The sequence below is a fragment of the Molossus molossus genome, unplaced genomic scaffold (genome assembly GCF_014108415.1).
Source record: "Molossus molossus isolate mMolMol1 unplaced genomic scaffold, mMolMol1.p scaffold_m16_p_15, whole genome shotgun sequence".
Taxonomy (NCBI): Eukaryota; Metazoa; Chordata; class Mammalia; order Chiroptera; family Molossidae; genus Molossus; species Molossus molossus.
The window spans coordinates 74,557,915-74,585,842 of NW_023425350.1; the positions used below are offsets into that span (position 1 = coordinate 74,557,915).

The 27,928-nt window shown below is 49.9% G+C and overlaps 1 protein-coding gene across 1 annotated transcript; it reads right to left on the bottom strand.

Moving 5' to 3' along the window:
• Positions 1-14,053: 14,053 nt before the first annotated feature.
• On the bottom strand, positions 14,054-27,926 carry LOC118631189 (tyrosine-protein kinase ZAP-70). Its single transcript, XM_036263500.1, has 12 exons — positions 27,525-27,926; positions 26,761-26,921; positions 20,824-20,962; positions 20,642-20,723; positions 20,512-20,558; positions 20,237-20,288; positions 19,011-19,203; positions 18,279-18,485; positions 16,136-16,328; positions 15,905-16,045; positions 15,697-15,809; positions 14,054-14,481 (listed from the first exon to the last, which is right to left on the bottom strand). The coding sequence occupies exons 1-12, from the start codon at positions 27,924-27,926 to the stop codon at positions 14,358-14,360; spliced, it is 1,854 nt and encodes a 617-aa protein (XP_036119393.1). The 3' UTR covers positions 14,054-14,357.
• Positions 27,927-27,928: the final 2 nt, after the last annotated feature.

Here is a 27,928-nt window from a genome sequence, read left to right on the forward strand (position 1 = left end):
AGAAATGGATGCTGGATTTTATCGGATGATTTTTCAGCATCTATTGATATGATCATATGGTTTTTATCTTTCATTTTGTTTATGTGGTGTATCACATTTATTGATTTGTGAATATTGTACCATCCTTGTATCCCTGGGATGAATCCCACTTGGTCATGATAATTTTTTTTGCTGTATTGCTGGATCCAATTTGCTAATATTTTGTTAAGGACTTTGGCATCTGTGTTCATCAAGGATATTAGCCTGTAGTTTTCTTTCTTTGTAGTGTCTTTATCTGGTTTTGGAATTAGGATTATGCTGGCCTCATAAAATGAGTTTGAAAGTATTCCAAACTTCTTGGATTTTTTGGAATAGTTTGAGGAGAATGGGTATTAGCTCTTCTTTGAATGTTCAGTAAAACTCTCCCGTGAAGCCATCTGGGCCTGGGCTTTTGTTTGCTGAAAGTTTCTTAATTACATCTTCAATTTTTTTTGTTGTTATTGGTCTGTTCAAGTTTTCTACTTCTTCCTGGTTCAGTTTTGGGCGACTGTGTTTCTGGAAATTTGTCCATTTCATCTAGATTGTCCAATTTGTTGGCGTATAATTGTTCATAGTATGTTTTGATGATCCTTTGTATTTCTGTGGTGTCAGTTGTTACTTCTCTTTTGTTTCTGATTTTGTTTATTTGGGTTCTCTCTTTTTGTTTCTTGGTGAGTCTGGCTAATGGTCCATTGATCTTGTTTATCTTTTCAAAGAACCAGCTTTTTGTTTCATTGATCTTTTGAATTGTTTTTTTAGTCTCTAGGTCGTTTATTTCTGCTCTGAACTTTACTATTTCCTTCCTCCTACTGGTTCTGGGTTTTTCTTTTTGTTTACTTTCTAGTTCTTTAAGTTGTAGGGTTAGAAAGTCGATTAGGAATTTTTCTTGTTTCTTGAGGTAGGCCTGTAGTACTATGAACTTCCTTCTCAGGACTGCTTTCGCTGTGTCCCATAGATTTGCTGTTGTTGTGTGTTCATTTTCATTGGTTTCCAGGAAGTTATTTCTTCCTTGATCTCGTTAGCAACCCATTAATTGTTTAATAACATGCTATTTAGTCTCCAAGTGTTTGAATGTTGTTGTGTGTTTTTATTGTAATTGAGTTCTAGTTTCATGCCACTGTGATCTGAGAAGATGTCTGATATAATTTCAATCATCTTGAATTTGTAGAGACTTGTGTTGTGTCCTAACATGTGGTCTTTCTTTGAGAATGTCCCATGTGCACTTGAGAAGAATGTATATTCTGCAGCTTTGGGGTGAAATGTTCTGTAAATATCAATGAAGTCCAACTGATCTAGTTTGTCTTGTAAGAACTCTATGTCCTTGTTAATTTTTTGTCCAGAAGATCTATACAGTGGTGTCAGTGGCGTGTTAAAGTCACCCACTATGGCCCTGGCCAGTTTGGCTCAGCGGTTAGAGCGTCGGCCTGCGGTCCGGAGAGACCAGGGTTCGGTTCTCGCTAAGGGCATGTACCTCGGTTGCAGTTTGTCCCCAGCCCTGGTTGGGTCGTGTGGGTGGCAACCACTCGATGTGTCCCTTTCACGTTGATGTCTCTCTCTCTCTCTCCCCCCTCCCACCCTATCTGAACAAAATATCAAAAAATGTCCTCAGGTGAGGACTAAAAATAAATAAATAAATAAATAAATAAATAAATAAAGTCACCCACTATGATCGTATTGCTATTGATCTCTCTCGAAGTCCTCCAGAAGTTTTAAAATATATGTTGGTGCTCCCATATTTGGTGCATATATTTACCAGAGTTATATCCTCTTGTTGGATTTACCCTCTTACGATTATGTAGTGACCTTCTCTGTCTCTTATTATGGCCCTTGTTTTGAAGTCTATCTTGTCAGATATGAGAATTGCTATACCAGTTTTTTGTTTGGTTTTTTTTCATTTCCAGCACTGCAAGAAATGCTGAAGGGACTATGAAGAAGCTCCCTTAAACTCCTCCTGCTTTTTAAACTTTTTTCCCATTTGCTTCTCTATTTGGGTGTTCTTCTCTACCTTGTCTTCTAAGTTGCTGATTCAGTCTTCAGCTTCTTCTAATCTACTACTGAACCCTTCTAAGGTATTTTTCATAACAGTTATGTCATTCTTTATTTCCTCTTGATTTTTATGCATAGCTTCTACCTCTATATGCGTAGCTTCTATCTTTTTTAAAGATGAAGTAGTTCCCAGTGAGCTCTTCATAATTCTTAAGTTACTTGTAGTTCTCACCAAATTGTTTGAGCACCCTTAAAATCATTGCTTTAAATTCTTTATGTGACAAGTTGCTTTCTTCCATTTCCTATAGTTCCTTTTCTGGTGATTCCTCTTTTTCTTTCCCATGGGTGTTGTTTCTTTGTCTTTCCATTTTAGCCATCTGGTAGCTCTAGACCCAGTGGGGGATGTTTAGATGTGTAGGCAGCTCTCTGTACATCAAATAAGGTTACTGTACCTCCCAGGCTGTTCTGTTGCGTGTTGCCTCTTGCCTGCTGTGGATCCTGGAGGACTGACTACTGGGGGCTGGTATTAGTGTGTCCTGATATGTGCTGCTGCTGGATCGCATGGGCCCCTCTGAAGTTGTGTTTCTCACTGGTCGCTGGTGCCACCTGTAGCTATATTGCTCAGGCCCTGCTGGAGCTGCACTCCCTTCCCACACCACAGGCAGCTGGGTCACACAAGCCCCTCTGGAGCCCCAGCTCCCCACCAGTCTCATGGTCAGCTGTGTTGCACGAACCCCACTGGAGCCCTGGCTCCCCACCAATCTTGTAGGCAGCTGGGATGTACAGGCCCCGTTGGAACCCTCGCTTTCTGCTGATCCTGTGGGGAGCTGGATTGCACAGTCCCCTCTGGAGACCTGGCTCCATGCCTATCTTGTGGGCTGCTGGGTCCTACAGGTCCCACTGGAGCCCCAGCTCCCCACCGCTCTTGTGGGTTGATGGGTTGCACAGGCCCCTATGGAGCCCCAGGTCCCACCACTGGCAGCTGGGGAGTGCTGCTGCCCAGTGGGGCTCCGCTCCTGCTCAGCCTTTGCTGTAGATTTTGGGGATGGGTCTCAGCTGCTGATTTGTGCTTCTGTTGCCTGGGGATGGATGTCTGCTCCCCAGTCTCTGCTGCTGAGGGTATATCTTGACTGATCAAGCTGCTACTATGGGGGATGGTGCTGGGCTCAGGGCTGTCCGCGGCTTCTGCGACCAGCACCTTGGGAGCTCCATTGCTGTGCACTGGTCTGTGTTGACACAGAGTGTCCACTGGTCTGATGGTGCCAGGTGTGCTGGTGGGCTCAGGTTGCTGGGCCCTAGCCACTCCCACTGCCTCCTCCCAGGGAAGACCCGGGATCTTCCAAAATGGTGGGACCTCCCCGCGGTGCAGGGAGAAGCCCCTGAAGGTCCGCTCACCTCACCGTGGTAGCCGGCTGCTCCGTCCACAGCACAGGAACCTTCTGCTCCGTGGCTCTGCACTGCTCGGGTTTGGTCGTCCACCTTCACGTCCACTCACACGCTCTCACACACTAGCTTACTTTCCCTCTGGTCCTGCCCGCCACCATCTTATAAATCTGTATCATTTTCTACAACCCTACTTAACTATGGAGTGAAGGTCTCTGTAGTTATATCTAACCATAAATCTTTCAAACTCTTTAGATGCTGCTGTCTCAGCATCTCTCTATGTACAGATCTATATATATTTTCTGTGGACAGAGGGGCTGGGTCTCTTTCTCTGTACAGACATTGTGGGATATGGCTTATGAAATAAGTCTGACCATAATGGCCTCAGAACAAATGAGAATTTTTGCTGTGACAAATGGAATTAAATCAACCAGTTAAGTTAAAACAATGTTCAAGAGGAAAGTTCTGAGCTCGGGGACTTACTTATCTGTTACAGTCACCAAATGCCATGGGCTGTTCTTCAATTTAAGAGTAAGGACATGTTGCCCTGGCCAGTTTGGCTCAGTGGTTAGAGCGTCGGCCTGCGGTCTGGAGAGACCCGGGTTCGGTTCCCGCTAAGGGCATGTACTTCGGTTGCAGTTTGTCCCCGGCCCTGGTTGGTCGTGCGGGTGGCAGCCACTCGATGTGTCCCTTCACGTCGATGTTTCTCTCTCTCTCTCCCTTCCTCTCTCTCCCTCCCACTCTAGCTGTACAAAAAATGGAAAAATGTCCTCGGGTGAGGATAAAAAAAAAAAAAAAAAAAGAGTAAGGACATGTTTATTTCCCTGGTGCTTTCCTTGTGGGGGTGTGAGGGCATTTCCTCAAATGCTGGAAATGAAGACGCATTCCTTGGCGCACTTGGCTTCAGGTGTCCCCTTTCAAATGATGGACGTAACTGAAAGCCCACTGGACAGGCGTAGAGGACGCTGAAACGAACCCGAGACAGTGCTACACGTGATTCTGCTCTGGAATCTTTGTTTCTTACTCCAAGTTACCTTCCTCTGTGGCCTTTGTGTTTGCTTTTAAAGTACATCGGCAATGAAATATAAATCACAATTGAGCAAGTGCTTGAGACAATAAATCAGACCAAGGGGTATTCGTTTTCTTTTATTCAAGAAACTTTGCTCTGAGTTTTCAAATTTTCCAAGGAAAAATATTTTTTTAAACCTACTGCACTTCTGTCTCCAGGAACAAGGAATAATCAAGTTCACTTTTTTCATTGAATATGAGAGCAACACGCATTGGTTTTCTTTAGATTCTCCTGACACAGAAGTTACTGCAATAAGAAAGAATGACCTACCCCAGGTAGTACACTGATCATTGCTGTCCTTCTGCTTCTGTACATTTTCAACAGGGTCACTACTCACTGCATTGCATTTTATAAATTAGTCAACCCTTCCAACATTATGCGGGGAGGGGGATATAATAAAGCATTTACCACTTCCAAGATAAGGAACAAGATGCAAAAGAGAGCTTGTGAGAGAAAAGAAAGTGTTAAGCAGAATCATAGATCCAGAGACAGGAAGGGGAAAGGAGACCGAGCCCAAGTCTAAGAAAATGATAAAGGCAGGAAGGTGAAAGAATCTGAGACAGAGATACAAAGACAGAAAAAAATACTTTTAGGGTAGTTGAAAAACTAAATTGAAGAAGAGAACTTTTAGTGAGCTTTTTCTGCATTTGGGAAAAATTGTTTTTATAATTAAGGGTATTAAATTAGCATACCATGAAAATAAAGAAGGTGACTGCACTTACATGAAATAATGAGAAAAGCATAGTCGTTGATGCTGAAATTCAAGGTAGTAGTTACCTCAAGGTGTGGGCACTGATTGGAACAGGAAGAGCGATCACTGTGTTCCGTTTCTTAATTTGTGTCGTTGTCACCAGGGAATGAATATCAAGCTTACGCCTTAATCATCAAACTAGTACAAAGTGACCTATAGTCGTGTGATTCCATGACCTGCTTTGGGTGGAAAGGAGTGGAGCTTCAGATGTGGGCGTTTTCTGGCGCATTGGGGTTCTCGTCATGTTCCCTTTCAAAAATGGTCTGGGGCCCTGGCCGGTTTACTCAGCAGTTAGAGCGTCGCCCGCGGATCAGAGTCGCAGGTTTGTCCCTGGCCCTGGTCAGGGCCTTGCAGGAGGCAACAAGTCAATGTGTCTCTTTCATGTCAATATTTCTCTCTCTGTCCCTCTCTCTGTGTCTCTCCCTCCCACTCTATCTGAACAAAAATAGAGAAATGTCCTCGTGTGAGGATTTAAAAAATAATAAATAGCCCTGGCCAGTTTGGCTCAGCAGTTAGAGCATCGGCCTGCGGTCCGGAGAGACCCGGGTTCGGTTCCCGCTAGGGGCATGTACCTCGGTTGCAGTTTGTCCCCGGCCCTGGTTGGTCGTGTGGGTGGCAGCCACTCGATGTGTCCCTTCACATCGATGTTTCTCTCTCTCTCTCTCTTCCTCTCTCTCCCTCCCACTCTGTACAAAAGATGGAAAAGTGTCCTCGAGTGAGGATAAAAAAAAAAAAAAGATAAAAAGAAAATAATAAAAATAAAAAATAAAGACATTAAAGAGATTGTCTTTACTCTGTTGTATGCTCTTGCCTCTTTTGTCAAATATTAATTGATCGTACAGGTATGGATTGATTTCTAGGCTCTCTGTTGTGTTCCACTGGTCTATATGCCTGTTCTTATGCTAGTACCGGGCTGTTGTGATAATAGTGGCCTTGTAGTATAGTTTGATATCTGGTGTTGTGATACCTCCAACTTTGTTCTTCTTTCTCGATGTTGCTGCATGTATTTGGGGTCTTTTATGGTTCCACATAAATTTTTGGAATATTTTCTCTTATCTGAAATATTCCATTGATATTTTAATAGAAATTGCATTGAATCTATAGATTGCTTTAAAATGTGTGGACATTTTAATGACTTTAATTCTTCTAATCCATGAACGTGGTATATACTTCCACTTATTTGTATCTCCCTGAATTTCTTTCTTCCATGTCCTATAGTTTTCCGAGTATCAGTCTTTTATATCCTTAGGAGAATTTATTCCTAGGTATCTTATTTGTTTGTGTTGCAACAGTTAATGGGGTTGTTTTCTTAGTTTCTCTTCTGGTAGTTAATTATTGGTGTATAAAAATGTCATAGATTTCTGGATGTTGATTTTGTGTCCTGAAACTTTGCTGAATTCATTTATTAGATCTAGTAGTTTTTTGGTGGAGTCTGGGTTTTTCTGTACACAATATCATATTATTTGAAAATAATGAGTTTCACTTCCTCCTTTCCAATTTAAATGCCTTTTATTCCTTCTTTTTGTCTGATGGCTAAAGCTAGAACTTCTAGTACTATGTTGAGTAAGAGTGGTGAAAGCAGACATCCCTGTCTTGTTCCTGTTCTTAAGGGAAATGCATTTAGTTTTTTCCCATTGAGTAGAATGTTGGCTGTAGGTTTTTCATACATAACCTTTATGATGTTGAGGTATAATCCCTCTATTCCCACTTTGCTGAAAGTTTTTATTATAACTGGGCCCTGGGTTTTATTGAATGCTTTTTCTGCATCTATTGGTATGATCATGTGATTTTTTTTTTTTAAATCCTCACCCGAGGACATTTTTGCATTTTTATCTTGAGATAGAGTGGGAGGGAGAGAGCGAGGAAGAGAGAGAGAGACATATCGACGTGAGAGAGACACATCGAGTGGTTGCCACCACATGACCCCAACCGGGGCCAGGAACAAACTGCAACCCAGGTACGTGCCCTTAGCAAGAACCAAACCCGGACTTCTCTGGTCCGCGGGCCAATGTTCTAACCGTTAAGCCAAAACAGGCCAGGGTTGATCATGTGATTTTTATCTTTCCTTTTGTTTGTGTGATGTATCACATTTATTGATTTGCAAATATTGGACCAACCTTGCATCCCTGGAATAAATCCCACTTGATCATGGTGTATGATTTTTTTTTAATGTATTGCTGGATCCAATTTTCTAATATTTTGTTGAGGATTTTAGCATCTATGTTCATCAAGGATATTGGCCTATGATTTCTTTCTTTGTTGTGTCTTTATCTGGATTTGGTATTAGGATAATGTTGGCCTCATAAAAAGAACATGGAAGACTTCCCTCCTCTTGAATTTTTTGAAACAGTTTGAGGAGGATAGGTGTTAGTTCTTCTTTGTTTAGTAAAATTCACCCATGAAGCCATCCAGTCCAGGACTTTTGTTTGCTGGAAGTTTTTTTTTTATTACTGCTTTGATTTCATTAGTTGTTATTGGTCTATTCAGGCGTTCTGCTTCTTTCTGATTCAGTTTTGAAAAATTGTACGTTTCTAGAAATTTGTTAATTTCACCCAGATTGTCTATTTTGTTTGCATATAGTTGTTTGTAATATTTTCCTACAATCATTTATATTTCTGTGATGTCTGTTGTTACCTTTCCTCTTTCATTTCTGATTGTATTTATTTGGGTCTAATTTCTTCATTTCTTCATGAGTCTGGTTAAAGCCTTATTAATCTTAGGTACCCTTTCAAAAAACCAGCTTTTGGTTTCATTGATCTTGTGTATTTTTTTTAGATTCTATGTCATTTATTTCTGCTCTGATCTTTACTATTTCCTTCCATCTACTCACTGTGGGCTTTTCCTGCTGTTCTTTTTCTAATTCTTTTACGTATATGGTTAGATAGCTTACCAGAGATTTTTCTTGCTTTTTGAGGTAGGCCTGTAATCCTATAAACTTCCCTCTTGGGACTGCTTTTACTGTGTCTCATAAATTTGGGACGATAGTGTGTTCATTTTTGTTTGTTTCCAGGGAATTTTTTATTTCTACCTTGATCTTGTTGGTAATCCAGTTTCCATGTGTTTGAATACTTTTGAGGGTTTTTTTCTTTTTTTTTATCATGGTTAATTTCTAGTTTCATGGCATTGTGGTCAGAGAAGATGCCTGATATCATTTCAATCTTCTTAACTTTATTAAAACTTCTTTCGTGTCCTAACATGTGGTCCATCTCTGAGAATGTTTCATGTGCACTTGAAAATGTATATTCTGCTGCTTTGGGATAAAATATATGTAGATATCAACTTAATCCATGTGACCTAGTGTGTTGTTTAAGGTCACTGTTTCCTTGTTGATACTGTCTGGAAGATCTATCCAGTAAAGTCAGTGGGGTGTTAACATCCCCTACTATGATTGTATTGTGGTCAATCTCTCCTTTAAAGTCCACTAAAATATTTATATATATTTATAAATTTAGGTGCTTCTGTATTGGGTGCATATATATTTATAAGGGTTATATTCTCTGGTAGAGCAATCCTTTTATTATTATGTAGTGACCTTCTTTGTCTCTTGTTATAGCCTTTGTTTTGAAGTCTATTTTATCAGGTGTATTACTGCTCCAGCTTTTTTTCTGTTTTCATTTGCATGAAAATTTTTTCCCCATCCCTTCATTTTTCTACCGGTGTGTATCTTTTGTTCTGAGGTGGGTCTCTTGTAAACAGTATATATATATATATATATGGATCATGTTTTCTTATCCATTCAGCTACATTATGTCTTTTGATTGCAACATTTAAGCCATTTACATTCAAGGTTATTACTGATAGGTACTTACTTATTTCCATGTTTTTATGTGTTCTTTCTCTCTCTCTCTCTCTCCCCTTTCTTCTTCTCCTTCTCCTTCTTCTTCCTGTCCCTTTAGCATTTCTTGCAATGCTGGTTTTGTGGTAATGAACTCCTTTAGTCTCTTTTATCTAGGAAGTTCTTTATTTCACCTTCAATTTCAAATGATAGCCTTGGGGAATAAAGCAGTCTTTGTTGCAGGTTCTTGTTTTTCATTACTTTGACTACTTCATGCCAATCCCTTCTGGCCCGAAGTGTTCCTGTTGAGAGATAAGTTGACAGCCTTACGGGGGCTCCCTTGCAGGTAATTGACTGGTTCTCTCTTACTGTCTTTAAGAGTCTTTCTTTGGCCCTAGCCGATTTGGCGCAGTAGTTGGAGCGTCGGCCTGCAGACTGAAGAATTACAGGTTCGATTCCGGTCAAGGGCACATACCTCGGTTGCAGTTTGGTCTTCAGTCCTGGTCAGGGGTCAGGGTCATGTAGGAGGTAACCAGTCAATGTGTCTCTTTCATGCTGTTGTAGTTCTCACTAAGTTCCTTAAGCATCCTTATAACCATTACTTTGAATTCTCTATCTGATAAATCCTTTTCATTTAGCTCTTTTTCTGCAGTTTCCTCCTGTTCTTTCATTTGGGGACTGTTTCTTTGTCTCCCCATTTTGCTGTCTCTTTGTGTTTGTTTCTGTGTTTTAGAGAGGACTGCTGTGACTCCCAGTCTTCATGAGATGACCATCTGTTGTGTCCTGTGGCTTTTCAGTGGTGCAGTCAGTCGTCTTGATCTCCTGAACTGGGAATGTTTCTTGTGTGGGTTGTTTGGACCCTCTTGTTATAATTGGGTCTTGGTTGCTGACCACCCTTTTGTGGCTGGGATTGACCCTCAGGCTGGTTGACTATGAGGCTCAACCCTGACCACGGTGTGCAATCTGCTGTGCAGTTTCAGTCTCAAGGTGTCTTGATGGGCTTAGTGGTACCATCATGAATCCTTCAGGCTGGGTATCTATAGAGGTAAACCTTTATCACCATGGATGAGATGCTGTGCAGGGGCTACTCCACAAGGTGGGGTGGTTCCCAGCAGGATCTGGGTCCTACTGAGATCCACCTTTGGGTATACTGTTTGTTTGTCCAGTTGGGTCGAGCTCTGGTGTGATCTGAGGCCCACCATTTGTTGTGATGGTTCTGGGTGTGTTTCAAATGCAGATTTCTGTTAGACATGTGTAACTGGCCTTGGAATGCCTGTGTGTAGTTACCAATCTGTTCACTGTTTGTGTCGGTGTCCTGTGTGTTCACGGAGGAACCAATCTGTGTAAATGGGTCGGCTTCTTTTAGCTGAGAGCTAGGGGAAGATCTGTGGCCAGGCTCTCTGAGGTCCACCTCCACCTGTCAGCTACTCTGTCCCCTGCCCCCAGAAGTTGCCTGGTCTTCTCCAGAGCCTTCCTAAGAGAGCCTCTAGGGTGGACCCAGGCTAGCCTGGCTCAGGCTAGTGGGCCTGCTTAGAGATTATGCCGTCAGGCACTGAATGAACAGAAATTAGTCTCTGCTCCAAAGCCAAACTCCTCAGTCTCTACCACAGACTCCAACTCTAGTTCCCCCAAGGTGTCCTGCTGCAGGTTCAGGTTGGGTACAGTCTTCTCTGCACGAGCAGTTTCAGCTGCTCTGGGCTCAGGGGAATAGATCAAAAGAGTCTCTGGTTGAGAATGTTGCCTGCCCAGCCCACAGGAGGGAGCTAAGCCCTTCCTCCTAGAACCAGCCTCTGAGGGTCTCATTGTCCTGCTCTGAGCCGCTCTCCTTCCCCCACAGAACTTCACAGAACTGCACCCAGCGGGGGTATCTGGGACTACACAGAGCTGAACAAAACAGCCTCCTGTTGGCAGTGGTGTCCACAGGCTGCTGGACGGGAGACGGGCTCTCCGGCCCGTGGCTGCCTGGGTAAACTCACAGAGACTTCAGATCAGCCTGCCCACAGTGCAGTCACAGAGCCCAGCACTAACTCATCTGTCTCTCTGACAGAAGTCTTCCGGGGGGACACAGTAAAACTCCTAGCTCTGCTCAGAACTGGTGCCCTCACATCACAGATTCAAGTAGGAGGGGGTAGGAAATCAGCCTTGGACAGGACTCCATCTCAGCTAAACGGGGGCTGAAATTCCCAACTCCACTCGTGCTCCCAAATGTCGGCAGTGTGAGCCCAAAACCCCAGACCTGCCCGGCTCCTCAGCACTGCTGACCCTGCCCAGGCCCACCACACCACACGCCCCACCCCACATCCCACCTGAAGATAACAGGGCCTTTCAGAGAGCCCACAGGTGCACGTAGCCTAGGCTTGTCAATCAACTCATGTTAAGAAGACCCACTGGTGAAAGAAGCTCCAGCCTGGGGGCTGGGGGTGATATGACTGGGGAACCCTGGAAGAAGTCCAGAACTGCTGGTAGGAAGGACCCTACAAGTGGTTCTGGGGTGAACGGATTACAGGGGACAGGACTGGGGGCCTAGAGACCAGGGAGGAGACTGGAATTACGCTCCAGGCAGAAGAGAGACCCCGCCCCCAAAAGCACAGCAGGAGGCAAGGGCCAAATGGAGGGAGGAACTAAGCAACCTTTGAGAAACAGCGGCACCTAGTGGTAGCTGTGTGGAACCGCACCCTCTTTCGTTGGCCCAACATTTATTGGGAGCACACTTAGCTTTCCCAGGTATTTGACACCCAGAGCGGATCACTTTTTTTTTTTTTTTTTTAATCCTCAGCCAAGGATAATTTTTTCCATTGATTTTCAGCTAGACTGAGGGGAAGGAAGGGAGAGGGAGAGAGAGAGAAACATTGATGTGAGAGGGACACATCGATTGGTTGCCTCCCACACAACCCTGACCAGGGCCAGGGATCGAACCCTAACTGAAGTATGTGCCCTTGACTGGAATCACACCCGTGACTCTTTGGTCCGCAGGCTGATGCTCTAACCGCCGAGCCAAACCGGCCAGGGCCAGAGCGGATCACTTTTTATACCTCTTTCTTATAAAATAATTTTCAGCAACAATAATAAAATAAAACAACTAATGGTGACTATAAAAGAAATGCAGGCAGTGAAAATTTATTTCCATCATGATGTAACAATATGTAATGTGAATTGTCCCGCAACTAAGAAGTGTATTTAATAAAAATGAAATATCTGCAAACAATTTGGGAAGCCACAAAATTGTACCACTGATGTGATTTTTTTCCTTCATTTGTTCATGAGTTTAAAAACACTTTGAAAATAATGTTTGTATTTGAATGGTGTTACTCAAATTTGGTAATATGGTTCATGTATGAATATGCATTTCCCAACTAAAGCTATTATAATTATATTTCATGGTTTGCAAGGCTTCACTGGTTTACTTTTCTTTTTTCTTTATTGATTTTAGAGAGAGAGGGAGAGATAGAAACATCGATGAGAGAGAACATCCACTGACCACCCTCCTGCATGCCCCCACTGGGGATTGGGCCCACAGCCTGGGTGTGTGCCCTGACCGGGAATCGAGCATGGGTCGCTGCTCAACCACTGAGTCACACCTGCCAGGCCACTGGTTTACATTTTAAACACCAAATCTCCAAATGGTCACAGAGAATAACAAAAGGGAGTAATTTGAGTTTGTGTCTTTAACTTTAGAATCTCTATGCTCTCCTTATCTGTTTTTAATCTTTTTTTAAGGTGATTTTTTTTTTTTATTGATTTTAGAGAGAGGAAAGGAGAGGGAGAGAGAGATAGAAACATCGATGAGAGAGAACATCAATTGGCTGCCTCCTGCATGCCCCCCACTGGGGATCGGGGCCACAGCCTGCACATTTGCCCTGACTGGGGATCCAACTGGCGACCTCTTGGTGCATGGGTCGATGCTCAACCAGTGAGCCACACTGGCCAGGCTCTTTTTAATCTTTAAGCAGATAGATGTGTCTGGCAGGGCTCGAAACCCTCAAAAAATTCCAGACCTGTACAAAGTTACTCTCCAAATGCACACACATAGTTGAGCCTTCATGCATTTGAGTTGACGGTATTAACTGGGAGTTCTCTGAATTCACTTCCATGTAGAACACAAAATTCATTACAGAATATGCTGATATGAAGCTTATGCATCAAGTAGTAAAAACTCAACAGTAAATGGTGAAATTACAGCAAGGTCTGTTCCTAAGGGAATCACTTCAACGCCAACTTCCTGGTTTCAATAATGTACTCACAGGTCACGAAGGCTCGGGCCTCCTCTCGTGTCTCCCGCCTGCGCCGCACGCCCCCACTCCGCACCAGGGTTGGACCCCCACTCTCCCCCACAACTCCACAAACAGCCAGGCAGCCCAGACCTCCACCCAGAACTTCTGCCTTCCCAGAAGCCACAGAGCACCTTGCCTTTCCTGGGCTCTGAGTGGGTCTGGAGCCAATGCCTGGGGCCAAGCCAAGAGGAGGCGGCACTGGCTGGGAAGGGGGGCGGGGCCAATCGCGCTGAGGAAGGGGAGCTAGTTTGGGAAAGAAATGCAGGTACCTGGCTCCATTTCATCTCACCTGTTGGGCTTTGTCCTCCAACGCCCCAATTTTCCATGTGGGGAAACTGAGGCAACAAGAGCTTAGGGACAGGTCTGATGGGACTGAGTTGACACTTGGGCACCAGGTGATGAAAACTCCAACTATGATTGGCCCAGGGAGAAAGTTTGGACAGCTGAGCGGGACTCACCTGAAGACACTTTAAGTGCACCAGTGCTGGGGTGTGGGTGGGGGAGGGGTCATCATTTGTTAAAGTCTCTCCAGCTTTATCATCATTTGATAAAGTCTCTCTATCACGCAATCACAAAGGTAAGGGAGCCATGGCCCAGCCCTGCACGCAGCTCCTTGGCACCCCACCCTCACTGCCTTGGTTTCCCCAATCTGCCACAGCCCCTCACTTTAATGAAGGTGTCCCCAGGGCAGAGAAGTGGGAAAGCCACTGCACACAAGAAAAGTTGTTTTCAAGCACTTCCCATCACCCCCTTTCCTGGTCGACCCTCACCCAAAAAAGATGTGGGATCTCAAACAGGAGAGAAGCTGACTTTATTCCAAAGACTGGAGACTCCCTGGTCTTCCCCTTCGGCCCAGAGGAAGGAGCATCTTTGTTGTAGGCAACACTCCTCAGCTCAGGCCCCCAGTACACACCAGCCCAGGACCAGGATAGAAGTCCTACCCCCACCCTGGGCTTCCCTCCTCCCCAGCCAGAGAGGGCTGGTGACCAGGCCGGGAGGGGGAGGAGCAGGGCTGGCCCAGCCAGATGGGAGGTCTCGGGATGAGGCCGAGGCACAGAAGGAAAGCTGGGGCGGAGGGGCCTGCAGACCCTGGGTAGGCTGTGCTCAGGCAGAGGCAGCCTCAGCCCCCTTCTCACACTCTGGGGAGCCCTCGGCCTTGCTTGCCAAGCTGTAGTAGTAGGTCCGCATGCGATGCTCCACCGCCACGAAGTCCGGGCGGTCCTCCCACCTGTGGGGGCGGGCAGGTCTAGGCCACTGACCACACGGCCAGAACCCAAGTTCAGGGGGAGGTGGATGTGCAAGGGGCTCAGAAAAGCACGGGGCGTGGAGGTGGTGAGGTGCTGGGTAATGGGGAGGTCTTTCAGGCATGAGACCATGGAATTCAGGGTTGCTTAAAGAAGGGCTGCAGACACACAGGATGTTGGGTGTTAACTAGCAAAGACTGGGGAATTCATTGAGTGTTCAGCTGACAACTACTGAATGCTGACGGCTGAGCATGTGGTGTGCCAGGGTCAGGGTATACAGGTGCTAGGCTTCTGTGGATGCACATATGCTGCCCACGGTGGAAGAGGAGGTTGGGGTACTGGGTGGTTTGGCTGGTGACAGCAGGGGCACTAATGGGACTGTGCGTAGAGCATCCACGGACTGTGCTGGGGTGTCAGATGTACCAGGTGTTTCCTGATAGAGGTGAGTTAACATGTTTGAGTAGGGAAGGCTGATCATTTGCTATGAATTTATCACATATAGGGTGTCTATTTATTGGATTGCTTGGGTGTCTGGGTATCAATGTCACAAGTGTTGGCCAGTGGAGTAATGGATGTTGATGGGCGGGGAAAGGGGTCAGATGCTGGAATGTACACTGCATGATTGGTGTAGGGTGATGGCTTGTTTGGGCCCGTGCCACCTGCTGTCTGATGGGAAGTTGGGATATTGACAGTTAGGAGCTGGGGTGTTCGAGTGTTAAGCTCCCACCAGACAGAGGTGGGTTTGAATATACTCAGTGTTGCGTACTTCGGAGTTGGTCTGTTTGGGTTCTTAAGTGTTGAATGTTGTCTGGTAGGGAACCGAGGAACTAGCTGCTGGAGTACTATTCCGTGCCTGAGAATTGGCACGGTATTTTGGGTAACAGAGTAGTAACTTGTCTGAGTATTGGGGGATCAATGTGTTGAATGTTGGCTGGTGGGGACTGGGGTTTTAGATGCTGGAGCATTGGGTATCCGCAGGGAGCTGTGGGGTGTTGGCACGCTGGAGCAGGGTGAGGTGAGTGTGCAGGAGAGCTGAGCGTGGACACAGAACACTGCGTGCCGGAAGGCAGCGAGCTAGTGAGCCGGGCAGGACTGCACGGAGCAGAGCTGTGTTGGACGGAGTGACTGGGCACCGAAACATCCTGCCCCAGGCCCAGGTGTCAATTCGGCTGTGCCCCCTCCCGCCTGTTGGCACTCACTTGTAGGTCCAGCAGTCGCTCATAAGTGCATACATTTCCGGCGGACACTCTGGCGGGCACTCCATGCGCTTGCCCTGCTCGATGAAGGCCATGACCTCGGGCCCCTTCATCTTCTGCTCAAGCCAGAGCCAAGGGCACAAGTGAGTAACCAGGACCACCTGCCCCCGCCTTCGCAGCCAGCCGACCGCCCGCCTCTGCCCACACCTGCCTTATAGGGCTTCTGGCCGTAGGAGAAGGCCTCCCACATGGTGACCCCATAGCTCCAGACATCGCTGCGGCTGGAGAACTTTCGGAAGTTGATGCACTCAGGCGCGTACCATTTGAGTGGCCACTTCCCTGCCGAGCGGGCCTGGGGAGGGGGAGATGCTGCTGGGCCAGGGCGTAGGGACCCTCCACCCACCCACTCCACCCACCTGGGCACCAAAGGGGTAGGGCTCACGGTGTAGTAGCTGTCGTCGGCACCCAGTGCCTTGGAGAGGCCAAAGTCACTGATCTTGGCATAGTGCCGGTTGACCAGCAGGACGTTGCGGGCTGCCAGGTCACGGTGCACAAAGTTCTTCTCCTCCAGGTACTTCATCCCCATGGACACCTGGTGCAGCAGCTCCGCCACATTGCTAACGGGGATCTCCTCCCTGGGGTGCAGGGGAAGACAGAGTCAGCAGAGTAAGGACAGCCCAAGTTCCCAAGGGGGCCAAGACCACGTCCCCGACCCATGTGGGTCATGCTAATTAAGCACCTGCTGTATGCCAGGCATGGGGCCATGGACACAGTGGTGCACACACAAAGTCTCAGCCCTCGTGCAGTGTCCAGGCTGTAAATTGTACCCACAATCTGCGACCCTGAACTTACCACTGTCTGCACCCTCCCCGTTCCCTCGGGGGTGTCACGAGGACAGAGCCTTGCTCTCAGCTCCTCTTTCTCACTCCCAACATTCCAAGCTGTCAGTTCGCCCTGGCGGCTCTGCCTCAGGATTTCTCCAGAACCCTCCTGCTTCTTCCACCCTGGCTTCTGCCACCCTGGTCCAGCCTCCACCATTGCGCGCTGGACCGTAACAGTCACCTCTGCCCTTGCTCCCCATGGTCTGGCCTCCCCAGAAGGGAGTCAGGTCCTCCTCCTCTGCTTACAGCCTCCCAGCGTTCCCACCTCACTCAGGGTCAAAGTTCAAATCCTCCCCATACCCACAAGGCCCTGCAACATATGACCCATCACCTTTCCACTCACATCAGTTCTAGCCGTAGGTCCCCCTCACTGTTCCTCCACCACACCAGGCTCAGGTGCACCTCAGGGCCTTTGCACTGGCTGTACCCTCTGCCTGAAACTCTTTCCCCAGAGCTGCACCTGGTTGCCTCCCTCAGTTTGCACAGACCACACTTTCTTACTTCCCTCCTCCCACCCTGACACTGCCAGCCCCCTCTTCCATAGCACTTGTTTCCGATACACTGCACAGTTTATTGTATTATCATTTCTTAAAGCCTCTCTTCTCCAACCAGAACATAGGCAGAGAGCTCTGTCTCTTTTGTCCACTGATGAATCCCAAGTGCTGCAACAGTCCCTGTCACAGGGAATTTGCCTGAACACCTGTGCAGGGACGGCATGCATGAGCTGGGCCGACCGCGAAGACATGAGCGCCAGCGAGCGTGGGCGGGCGGGCACATGCCGCGGTGAGTATAAAAGATGTCTGTGCGAGGGAGTCTGAGGCATGAGGGAACACACATAAAACTGCAGTTTCTTTAGATCAGAGGTAGCACATTTTTCCTGTAAAGGGCCAGGCAGATGGTAATGCTCTAGCCTTAGCAGGCTGCCTGTGGTCTCTGCCCTGTATCCTTGTATTTTCTTTTTCTTTTCAACTCTTTAAAAATGCAAAGCCATGCAGGACAAAAGCAAGCTATGGGCTGCGGCTTGCTGATCCTGATTTAGGTCAGAGACAATCAACTTAATTTCATGTAGGTCATGAATTTGGTCAAGAGAATTGGAGTAGCAATAACTGCAATACTCAGAGCTGATACTGAGAGAGCGCTCGCTCACAAACCAAGCCAGCCACTGCTCCAGCTCCTTATCAGTTCCTTTGATCCTCAGAAGGGCCACTTAAGGTAAATACTGTGATCACCACTGTAGTACGAATGAGGAAACTGAGGCCCAGACAAAGAAAGAGACCTGCCTGGGGTCCGACAGTTAGGAGCAGAGCTGGGACTCAAACAGGAAGGTCAGGCTCTGCCTGTGGGCTGAGTGCGTGTGTCAGGTGTGCTGGAGGAAGGTGTGAGTGTGTCTATGAACATGTAGAATGAGTGTGGTCCCTGGCCAGGTAGCTCAGTTGGTTAGAGTGTCATCCTGATATGCCAAGGTTTTGGGTTCGATCCCTGGTCAGGGCACATACAAGAATCAACCAATGAATGCATAAATAAGTGGAACAACAAATCTCTACTTCTCTCTCTTCCCCTCCCCCCTCTCTCTAAAATCAATCAATAAAAAACATTTAAAAAATAAAATACAAATAGAGTGAGTGTGCACCCACAGTGGAGCACACCCACAAGTGGACAGGATGAACCCCTCCAGCCCTAACCGCCCAACAGCCCAGGGCTTACTTCTTCCCGATCAGGAACTTGTGCAGGGGCCCGCCACCTGCCATCTCCATGATGAGCATGAGGGCCTCCGCCTGGCAGACGCCGATGAGCCGCACGATGTAGGGGTTGTCCAGCTGGTGCATGATCTGGGCCTCACGCATCATCTCATCCTTGTCCGCCTTCTCTGTGCTGTGTTTTAACACCTTGATGGCCACGTCGATCTGCTTCCTGCCGCAAAACACCCATGCAGGAGGCACACGTGGGAGTCAGCCCAGGCCCTGCTCGGCCCCTCCTGCCCCGCCCTGCCTCCTTCTCCCGGGCTTGTGCAGTGGATGCTGTGGTTTGCTGCCCAGACCTCCCTTCAGGACCCAAGTTCTCGGTTCCCAGGCTGCCGGGTCGCGAGGGCAATGCATAGCCAAGTCCCTCCCCGGAGCTGCCCCGCACTTAAAAGAGCAGTTTCATTCAAAGTTTCGCTCTCCCCTGGGCAATGGTAGGCGGATATAGAAGTTGAGGGGGCCCCTCTACAGCTCCCTGGGATTGGCCAGAGCTCTGGGATCAGCAATTGCTACTCAGCCCAGCCTCCCCTGCTCTGTGCGCGCACCCCCCCCCCCCCCCCCCCCCCCCCCCGTCAGTGCTGCCAGGAGGTCCTCCAGCAATCTCCTGTCCCAGGGTCTGTTTTCTAGGCAACTGATGTCACATCCTGGCTCCAGCCCTGCCCTCCCATTTGATCCCCGCTGATGGGGGCAGCCGTACTTGCGCATGCGGTAGACGCCCTGGCGCACGGAGCCAAAGTTGCCGCAACCAAGTTCGATTTCAGCGACGAGGAGGTTCTCACGCTTCAGGAAGAGCTTCTTGTCCTTGAGCTCCTCAGGGTCACTGTAGGGGCTCTCGTACACGCTTGTGTCCATGGGCATTGGCCGCGGTTTCTCTGGGGATGCTAGGCGTGCTGGGCACACACACAGGTATGCACTCCCAGGGCAAGAGGAGGGAGAGGGGCAGGGGGATAGGAGGGCAGGGAGCCTCGGTGCCTACAAGGCACATGCCCCAGACAGGGGTGTACCACCTAGAGCATGTACAGGCACATGGGTACATGTGTGTGTGCGCACTGGGTGCACTCCTGGTCCCATCTGTGGGCACAGTGGGAAGCCACGTCCAAGTGGACTCCAAAGGCATGTGCATCCCTGTGCAGTGTAACCAGGTGTGCCCTGTGTTCACGCTCATGCACCCATGTCTCGTGTGTGGCAGGGGTCCAAGCATGTCTATATGAGTAACCATTACTGTGCCAGCTGGAATGTGCACGTCTGTGCCCATGTGTGCACTGGCATGTGTGCACCCACATTCGTGCCTGCCATGTCTCCGTAGGCATCACACAGCCGTGTTTACAAGGGCTCCTAAGGTGAGCCTCTGTCTGCACATACCACCATGTATGTTCTCTGAGCACACGTGTGGGAACGCTTGCATCCACACATCAAACTCATGAGCATCAGCAGCAGGGCATTTTAGGAACGTGGCCTCTGGAGCCATCTGCCTGGGTTCCAATTCCGCTCCACCCCAGCCTGGCTGTGTGGCCTTAGAAAGTCACTGCCCTCCTTTCTCATCTGTAAATTGAGCATAATGGCTGTGACTGCCTCCTATGGCCTGTCAGGAGGGTCCAATGAGCTCCTATGCACAGTGAGTTTGGAGTTTAAGTGTGACATAGTAGGTGCTTAATAAATGTGTGTCTGTGCCCTGGGCATCTAAGGCACAACTGCATGTTCTCCCCTGCATGTCTGCACACACACATGTACATGCACACAGGCAGGTGGGATGGGTGTGCCATTGTGCAGATGTCTGCAGGCACACTGTGTGCACAGGGCCAATCAAGCCAACTGCCACAGGCCGAGCCAGCCCACATTCTCCCTGAACACACCGAGCCAGCCAGGGACCTGCCGTCAGCCTGGCACGAAACCCACCGTACACCTCCACCTTGGCCAGCTCACCTGGTTCAGGGGTATATCCATCTGAGTTGAGGGTGTCGATCCGTCTCTGAGGCTAAAAGTCATGGAGTCACAAAGGTCCGTAAGGCCCAAGGTGAGGGCACCAGCCCCTCTCAGGAGACCCATATCCTCTGAGGACTCCAGAAACAGTGATGGGGGGCCTCTCCTATTCCATGGCAGCCCCACTCTCCACCACAGCCTCACCCTGGGAACGAGACCCATAGTCCACCACCAGCTCTGTCCCTGAGACCCCAACTCTGAGATGCCGGCTGACTCACATGGGTGAACGTGGATGGGTGGGCTGGAAGTGTGGGAGCAGCAGCCTCTGAGGGAACAGAAAGGACGGTGAGAGGGTGAGTGGGTGAGGGACGGCATCTCCCGCTCCCGCCACCCCTGCCGCCCGCACACCTGCACTGGCGCTGGTGTTGGGACAAGCCTCCTTCAGGCAGTAGATGAGCCCGTCAGCCTTCAGCTTCAGGTACTCCACCAGCTGCAGGGGGAGGGGCAGTCAGGCCTGGCTCCTCTCCTCCCAGGAGCCCGGGCACCTTGCCAGGGCGTCTCCCTCACAACAGGGTGGGCAGGTGGCTCACCTGCCAGAGAGTGTCGAACTTGGTCCCCTCGGGGATGCAGTATTTGCCAGCCTTGTCCTGGCTGATGAGGTAGTGGTACACGGTTTTCCCGTAGATCAGAGATAGCGCGTACGTGCCCTGCTCTTTCCGGGGCCTCAGCCTGGTGGGGACACGGAGGGAAGGTCACCCCTACAACCATGTGGTCCCCTGCTATTGTGTCCCCCTGCAGGGCCCCAGTTCCCACATACACACATTGGCACACCAGAGCCTCATATAGAAAGAGCAGGAACTGGGGGGGCCAAAGCTGGTCAGGCCCCACTCAAGGTCCAGACCAACTAGGAACTCCAGGCCAGAGGGCGCAGGGGTCAAGGAGCAGAGAGAACCACAGTGTCACAGAGACACAGTCATCCGAGGGCAGACATATGACCATTCTGCCCTCGAAATGTTGGGCCTCTCAGAGTGCACACTGAGCCTTGCGTGGCCATATACTCAGCCACCCACTGACAGCGGGCACCTGGCTGTCCAGGGGGGAACACCTGACCATCCACAGAGCCATACCAGGTCCTCTGTGGTGGAATACTTGGCCACACATGACTAGACACTCAGTTTTACACACAGAACAATCACTCATCCATCCTCAGGGACACTCACGCAGCCATCCTCAGGGGACACTCACTCAGCCACCCTCTGGGACACTCACGCAGCCATCCTCAGGGGACACTCAGCCATCCTCAGGGGACACTCAGCCATCCTCAGGGACACTCACTCAGCCACCCTCTGGGACACTCACGCAGCCATCCTCAGGGGACACTCAGCCATCCTCAGGGGACACTCACGCAGCCATCCTCAGGGGACACTCACGCAGCCATCCTCGGGGACACTCACGCAGCCACCCTCGGGGACACTCAGCTATCCTCAGGGAACACTTAGCCATCCTCAGGGACACTCACTCATCCATCCTCAGGGACACTCACTCAGCCATCCTCAGGGGACACTCACTCAGCCACCCTCAGGGACACTCAGCCATCCTCAGGGGACACTCAGCCATCCTCAGAGGACACTCACTCAGCCACCCTTTGAGACACTCAGCCATCCTCAGGGGACACTCACTCAGCCACCCTCTGGGACACTCACGCAGCCATCCTCAGGGGACACTCAGCCATCCTCAGGGGACACTCACGCAGCCATCCTCAGGGGACACTCAGCCATCCTCAGGGGACACTCAGCCATCCTCAGGGGACACTCACTCAGCCACCCTCTGGGACACTCAGCCATCCTCAGGGACACTCACTCAGCCATCCTCAGGGACACTCAGCCATCCTCAGGGACACTCAGCCATCCTCAGGGACACTCACGCAGCCATCCTCAGGGACACTCACTCAGCCATCCTCAGGGGACACTCAGCCATCCTCAGGGGACACTCACTCAGTCACCCTCTGGGACACTCACGCAGCCATCCTCAGGGGACACTCAGCCATCCTCAGGGGACACTCACTCAGCCACCCTCTGGGACACTCAGCCATCCTCAGGGGACACTCACTCAGCCATCCTCAGGGACACTCACGCAGCCATCCTCAGGGGACACTCAGCCATCCTCAGGGACACTCACTCCACCATCCTCGGGGACACTCACTCCACCATCCATGGGGACACTTGGCCACCCATGCAGGGCTATTTGTACCTCTATGGTGGACACAGAGCCACCTACAGGGAACACACAGGTCTACACGGGTAGACTCAGGACAATTCTGTTGTGGAGAGAAAGTCATTTCTACATGAAGATCAACAAAGGTATGTACAACTCTGTGGCTAGATCATAGGACACCTTTGTACAGACCACACGAGTCTTTTTGTCATCACAATAGACCCACCCATTGTAACAGAGGGACCTTTGATAGAATGAGACCCTTGATTGCCCTCTGCTGGAAATTTTCCAAAATAAATATATCTTCCACATCTATGAATGGGAATAGCCCTCAAAGACGGTCCCTTTGTGCGGTAAGAACCTGTCTACACACACACCCCCATGCACACGCAGACCAACTGTGGGGATATGTATGGGAGGGGCTCATTCAGGAGGATTCCCAAAGGGCCAAGATCCAGAAGAAGTTAGGAACCACTTCACAACACACTCTTGAAGGCCCTTCTCAGGGGTCGTTTTCACACCGAACCAACCACAACTACAAATGCTGCAAGTATGCAGAAAAGGCAGCGAGGGTTGGCAGAGCACAGCACGAGGAACAATTTAACAGCTCGGAACTGTGGCCGGCGGTATGCGTGGCCCTGGTCTTCACTGCAGGCCTGAGTGGTGTGCATCCCTCTAACACACCTGCAGCAGACCAGTTCCGGGCATGTCCCAGGCCTCGTGACCTACCTTGCCCTGTGGGAGGGTCTGTGCCTACAGCTCTGATCGTCAGCCCTTAACTCTGCACATACTGAGAAAGCGGTTATTGACTACAGGAACCCAAGAAGAATCTACAACCGTTTCTGCCGAAGCACGCCCTGCCTGACATTCCAGCAGTCTGGCTCGGCTCATTGTGGCTGCTGCTGGTCTCTTGCCATTTTCCCAGCATGAGTCACTGTCCCTCATAATGTCACTGCTCCAACTGCTTCTGCACCTCAGCACCAGCCTCAGCCTCTATACTCTACCCAGATCCCACCTCCTTCAGCCTCAACCTCCATGGCCAACGCTGGTCCTACCTCCCTCTGCGCCTTCAAGCCAGCTTGCTGTCCAGAGCACCGACTGTTCAAAGCCACTGGCCCTGGTTCTCCTGAGATTCATCTTATCTCAGTACACTGGTTAACTCTAAGCCTGCCATAAACTCTGCTGTATTAATGCAAAAGCTCTGCAAACTTTTCCTTTGGGCAATGGAATTCTTTGTCAAACATCTTCCGTGGAAGATTAAGATATGAAACCAGTCAAAGCTGAGCTGGGCCCTGACTGGTGTGGCTCAGACGGTTGGGCATCGTCACATGCACAGAAAGGTTGCTGGTTCAGCTCCTGGTCAGGACACAAGCTGTGGGCTCCAACACCAGTTGGGGGCATGCAGGAGACAGTCAATTGATGTTTTGCTCTCATATCAATGTTTCTCTCTCTCCCTCTCTCTTAAAACAAAAAATCAATAAAAAGCCCTGGCCGGTTTGGCTCAGCGGTTAGAGCGTCAGCCTGCGGTCTGGAGAGACCCGGGTTCGGTTCCCGCTAAGGGCACGTACCTCGGTTGCAGTTTGTCCCCGGCCCTGGTTGGGTCGTGTGGGTGGCAACCACTCGATGTGTCGCTTTCACGTCGATGTTTCTCTCTCTCTCTTCCTCCCACTCTATCTGAACAAAATATCGGAAAAAAAAAAATCAATAAAAAGATCTTTTAAAAACAGCTGAGCTGAACGAGGGCTCAGAAGCCCACCTGCTGCATACTCTTCTCAATTCTTCTGCCCTCTCCATAACCCTCTGCCACTTTCAAGGGCCTTGGGCAATCGGGGGAGCGGGTGACTTTTAACACCACTGGAATGGTGCAGTCAGTGTCTGTATATGGGACAGAGGGAGGGAAGAGAGGGGAGGAGACAATAAGAAAGAAAAAAGACAGAAAGGAGGCAAAAACTGGGATGATCAAAAGCTGAATTAGGAACTTGAGACGAAGCCAGGGAAGGAAACCTAGACTGTAAAATCAGAGAGAGAGGAAATACACGTCACAAGGAGAAAGCGGGGACGAGCAGGAAGAACCAGCTACACCACGGGCAGAGCACCACAACCTCGCTGCCTGTGTCCAGCGTGGGGAGAGCCCCAGACTCTGGCACCGTGAACGAGAGCAAGTGAGATACGAATGTATGTGGGACGGGACCAAATGCTGGCCATGTCTTAGTAAGCATCACCCCAAGATGGGAAGTGTGCAGCATCTGGATGAAGACAGGTTCCATCTGGACAAGTACCAGCCCTCACCATGCGCTGGAGATGGAGCCTTCTAGAAGCACCAGATGCAGGCTCTGTCCTCAAGTTTCTAATCCAGAAGGAAAGGAGTCCCAAGCACCCATGTTTGAGAGGCCAATCATCTCCATTATGACCTCCTTGTTCCAATCCCATGATGGACTTTGCAAAACTGGCTGCCTTAATTCCTTTCCTACGGGTAGTCCCTTTTCCCACAGTGACTCTGGTTTTGGCCACATGACTTGCTTTGGCCAGTAGGAGACCGATAACAGAGGTGTACCTAAGCAGAGGTGTAAAAAGTGCCTGTGCATTGTCACTTTCCCTCTGTGACTCTTCCTAGGAACCTTGCAACCACCACCACTGAATAAGGCCAGGCTAGCCTACTGGACAATGACAGCACTGTGGCCAGCACATCCCCATCACCCAGGGGACATGGAGCCAATAACCAGACATGAGCATGGCCATCTCAACCTATTCAGACCCAGCCCAGCTGACCCCAGCAAGAACGGCTTAGCTGACTCACAGAATTGTGACACGAAAACAATGTTATTTTGAGCCAGTAAGTCTTGGGGCAATTTGTTATGTAGCAAGAGCTAACTGATACAAATGCAAGGCTCAGTTTACCATAACTCTTAGAGAAAACAGCCCTGTCTTAAGTGGTTCAAAAGCCATCCTCGCAGCTGAGCATTATCTGTAACACGCATTCACGAGTTCCCTCAGAAGTCTTAGAAACTTTACTCCAATTTTATCCTAAGTCTGTTAGGCAGGGTAAAAAATTAATTTTATCAGCTGATGACAGAATCTTGTGTTGGAACCTGCAGGCCGTCTGATGCACACGCAGAGACCACACATAGGTGGGGAAATCAAGGGGGTTTGGGGGTTGGCCCCAGGAGAGGGAACAGTGCTAGGAGAGGTGGATGAGAGCGAGGATTCAGCCATGCAGGAACTCAGGCCATGAGAAGGGAGGCCCTTGAGAATTCACAGACATCTTGGGGACGGCACTGGACTTCCTGAGATCACAGGAAAGAGGCAGGCACCAAGTTGCTTTATGTCTCGAGGCCAGCATGACCTCAGCTGACATCTGGATAACATCTGTTACACAAAGGGACCTATGTCCAGACCAGAAAGCAATAGTGCCAGCAGGGCTTCTGAGCACCAAGCAGGGTTATTTAAATAACTTTAGAGATTATTTCACAATAACAAACTCACAAACAGCCACATGGCTCAGCTGTAACTCAAACAAAGGTAGAGATACACATTCACCCACATGTAGTAAGAGCTAACATTGGTGCACTTTTAGTATATGCAAGATACTGTATATTACTTTGCACATATTAATTCATGCAGGGGGTACTACTCTCATCCACGGGGCAGTCGGAGGGAGTCATCTCCTCCATCCCTCACCTCCTCTGTCCAGCCCTCATTTAGTTCCAAGCACACTGGTCTCGTTTCTTGAATATGCCAAGAACCTGTCTCTGGTCTTTGTACTTGCCACTCCCATTTGCCAGGAACACCTCCTTCCAGAGGGCTGCACAGCTCACCTCTCTCCTCCTTCGGTTCCTCACTCAAAAGCCACCAGATAGGAAAGGCCGCTTCTAGACACCTCATCTCAACCCCTCCCCACCTGTACAGACAACACTTCCCACCTCCTGACATGCCTTGTATTTTATTGATTCATCTTTTTTGTCTCCTTGCGCCACAAGGACAGGGATTCCTGTCTGTTTTGTTCCCTGCCATGTTCTCAGTGCCTGAAATAGTGCCTGGCACACAGTAGGTTTTTAGCGACTATTTGTTGAATAAAGGAGAGGAAATCCCCGGACTTTCCACGTGTCCCAGCTGGTAAGTAGCAGACTTGGGATTCCAACCCAGGGAGTCCAACTATGGGGTCCTCAATACTGCGGCTCCTTTCCCACAGAAGGGCCCTTTGCACACTCAGAAACGCACTACTCGCTTTCACGTGGAGCCCTCACGACTCACCAGCACACTGAGACTTGCCCCGCCTCGCCGCCCCAAAGCCCCAGGCCCCAATCCCCACATACAGGAACTTGCCGTCGGTCTGCGAGCCAGCGTAGAGTTTGCGCTCGGCCTCTTCGCGCGTCAGGTTGCTGTGGTACCAGGGCATCCGCTCGTGAGCCGTGGTGGCGATGAGCTTCTCCACTTGGGGCGCCTGGCTGATGATAGCCTGCTCCAGGGCCTCACCCTAGCGAAGGAAGGGTCAGAGACACTGATAAGTGACGTCAAGTGTGCGGCCACAGGAACCCCATTCCATCTCCTCAACCCTCTCCATGGCCTCTGTCCCCATGAGACCCCTCCCTAACCCACCCAGGCGCACCTCCCCACCCCAAGTTCTCTCCCCAGCCCATGCAGGCCCCACCCATCCAGGGCCGAGCCCCAGACCCCGCCTTCCAGCCGGCACCAAACTGGACTCCAGCTTGAAGTTCTGATACTGGTAGTGCACCTTGATGGATTTGTGGGGATCGAAGACCACGGCCCATCGCCCCACTGACTACCCTATCCCAGGGCGTGGTCCCCCACACTATCAAACCCCAGCCCAGCCCAAGCCTCGCACTATCCCGGCCTAGCGCTACCCCCACCTTTCCTTCTGGCAGTGTAGGCCCAGCCTGGGAGCCCTATCCCGGGCCCGCCCGAGCCAGGGCCCACCTCCATCTTCCAAACCAGACACAGCGCAGCGCGTGGCAGGCTGGCGAAGGCGACCCCCCCACCCCAGTCCCCATTGCTTCTTGGGGCCCCGGGGCCCGCCCACTCCGAGCCCTGCACGAGCCGTGCACGCCCGCGCTCTCACCTCCAGCTTCCACGTCTGGCGCACGTAGTCGCGCACCATGGCGTCGCGCAGGCAGTCGAAGACCCCGGGCTGCGGCTCGAGCCCCGGCGGCCGGTTGCACGGCTTGCGCAGGTTGCAGGGCAGCCCGTCGGGGTCGCGCGAGTAGAACTCGCAAAGCTCAGCGGGGCCGCAGTGCGCCTTCCCGCCGGCGATGGCGTAGGTGCCATTGAGCTGGCGCTCGATGGAGAAGTGGTGGAAGCGCACGTCGTGCACCAGCGAGAGCACGTAGCCCCCCAGCGAGCGCAGGCACTGGCGCAGCAGGAAGAGGCCATCAGCCATGCCCGCCAGCTTCAGGTGGTCCTCGGCCTCGGCGCGCGAGATGCTGCCGTAGAAGAAGGGCAGGTGTGCCGCGGGGTCCGGCATTG

Coding starts and splice junctions, on each gene's coding strand:
- LOC118631189 (XM_036263500.1), bottom strand. CDS start 27,926: ATGCCGGACCCCGCGGCACACCTGCCCTTCTTCTACGGCAGCATCTCG. Junction 20,559..20,641: donor CAACACCAGCGCCAGTGCAG/GTGTGCGGGCGG, acceptor CTGTTCCCTCAG/AGGCTGCTGCTCCCACACTT. Junction 15,810..15,904: donor ACGGCCAGAAGCCCTATAAG/GCAGGTGTGGGC, acceptor TGGCTTGAGCAG/AAGATGAAGGGGCCCGAGGT.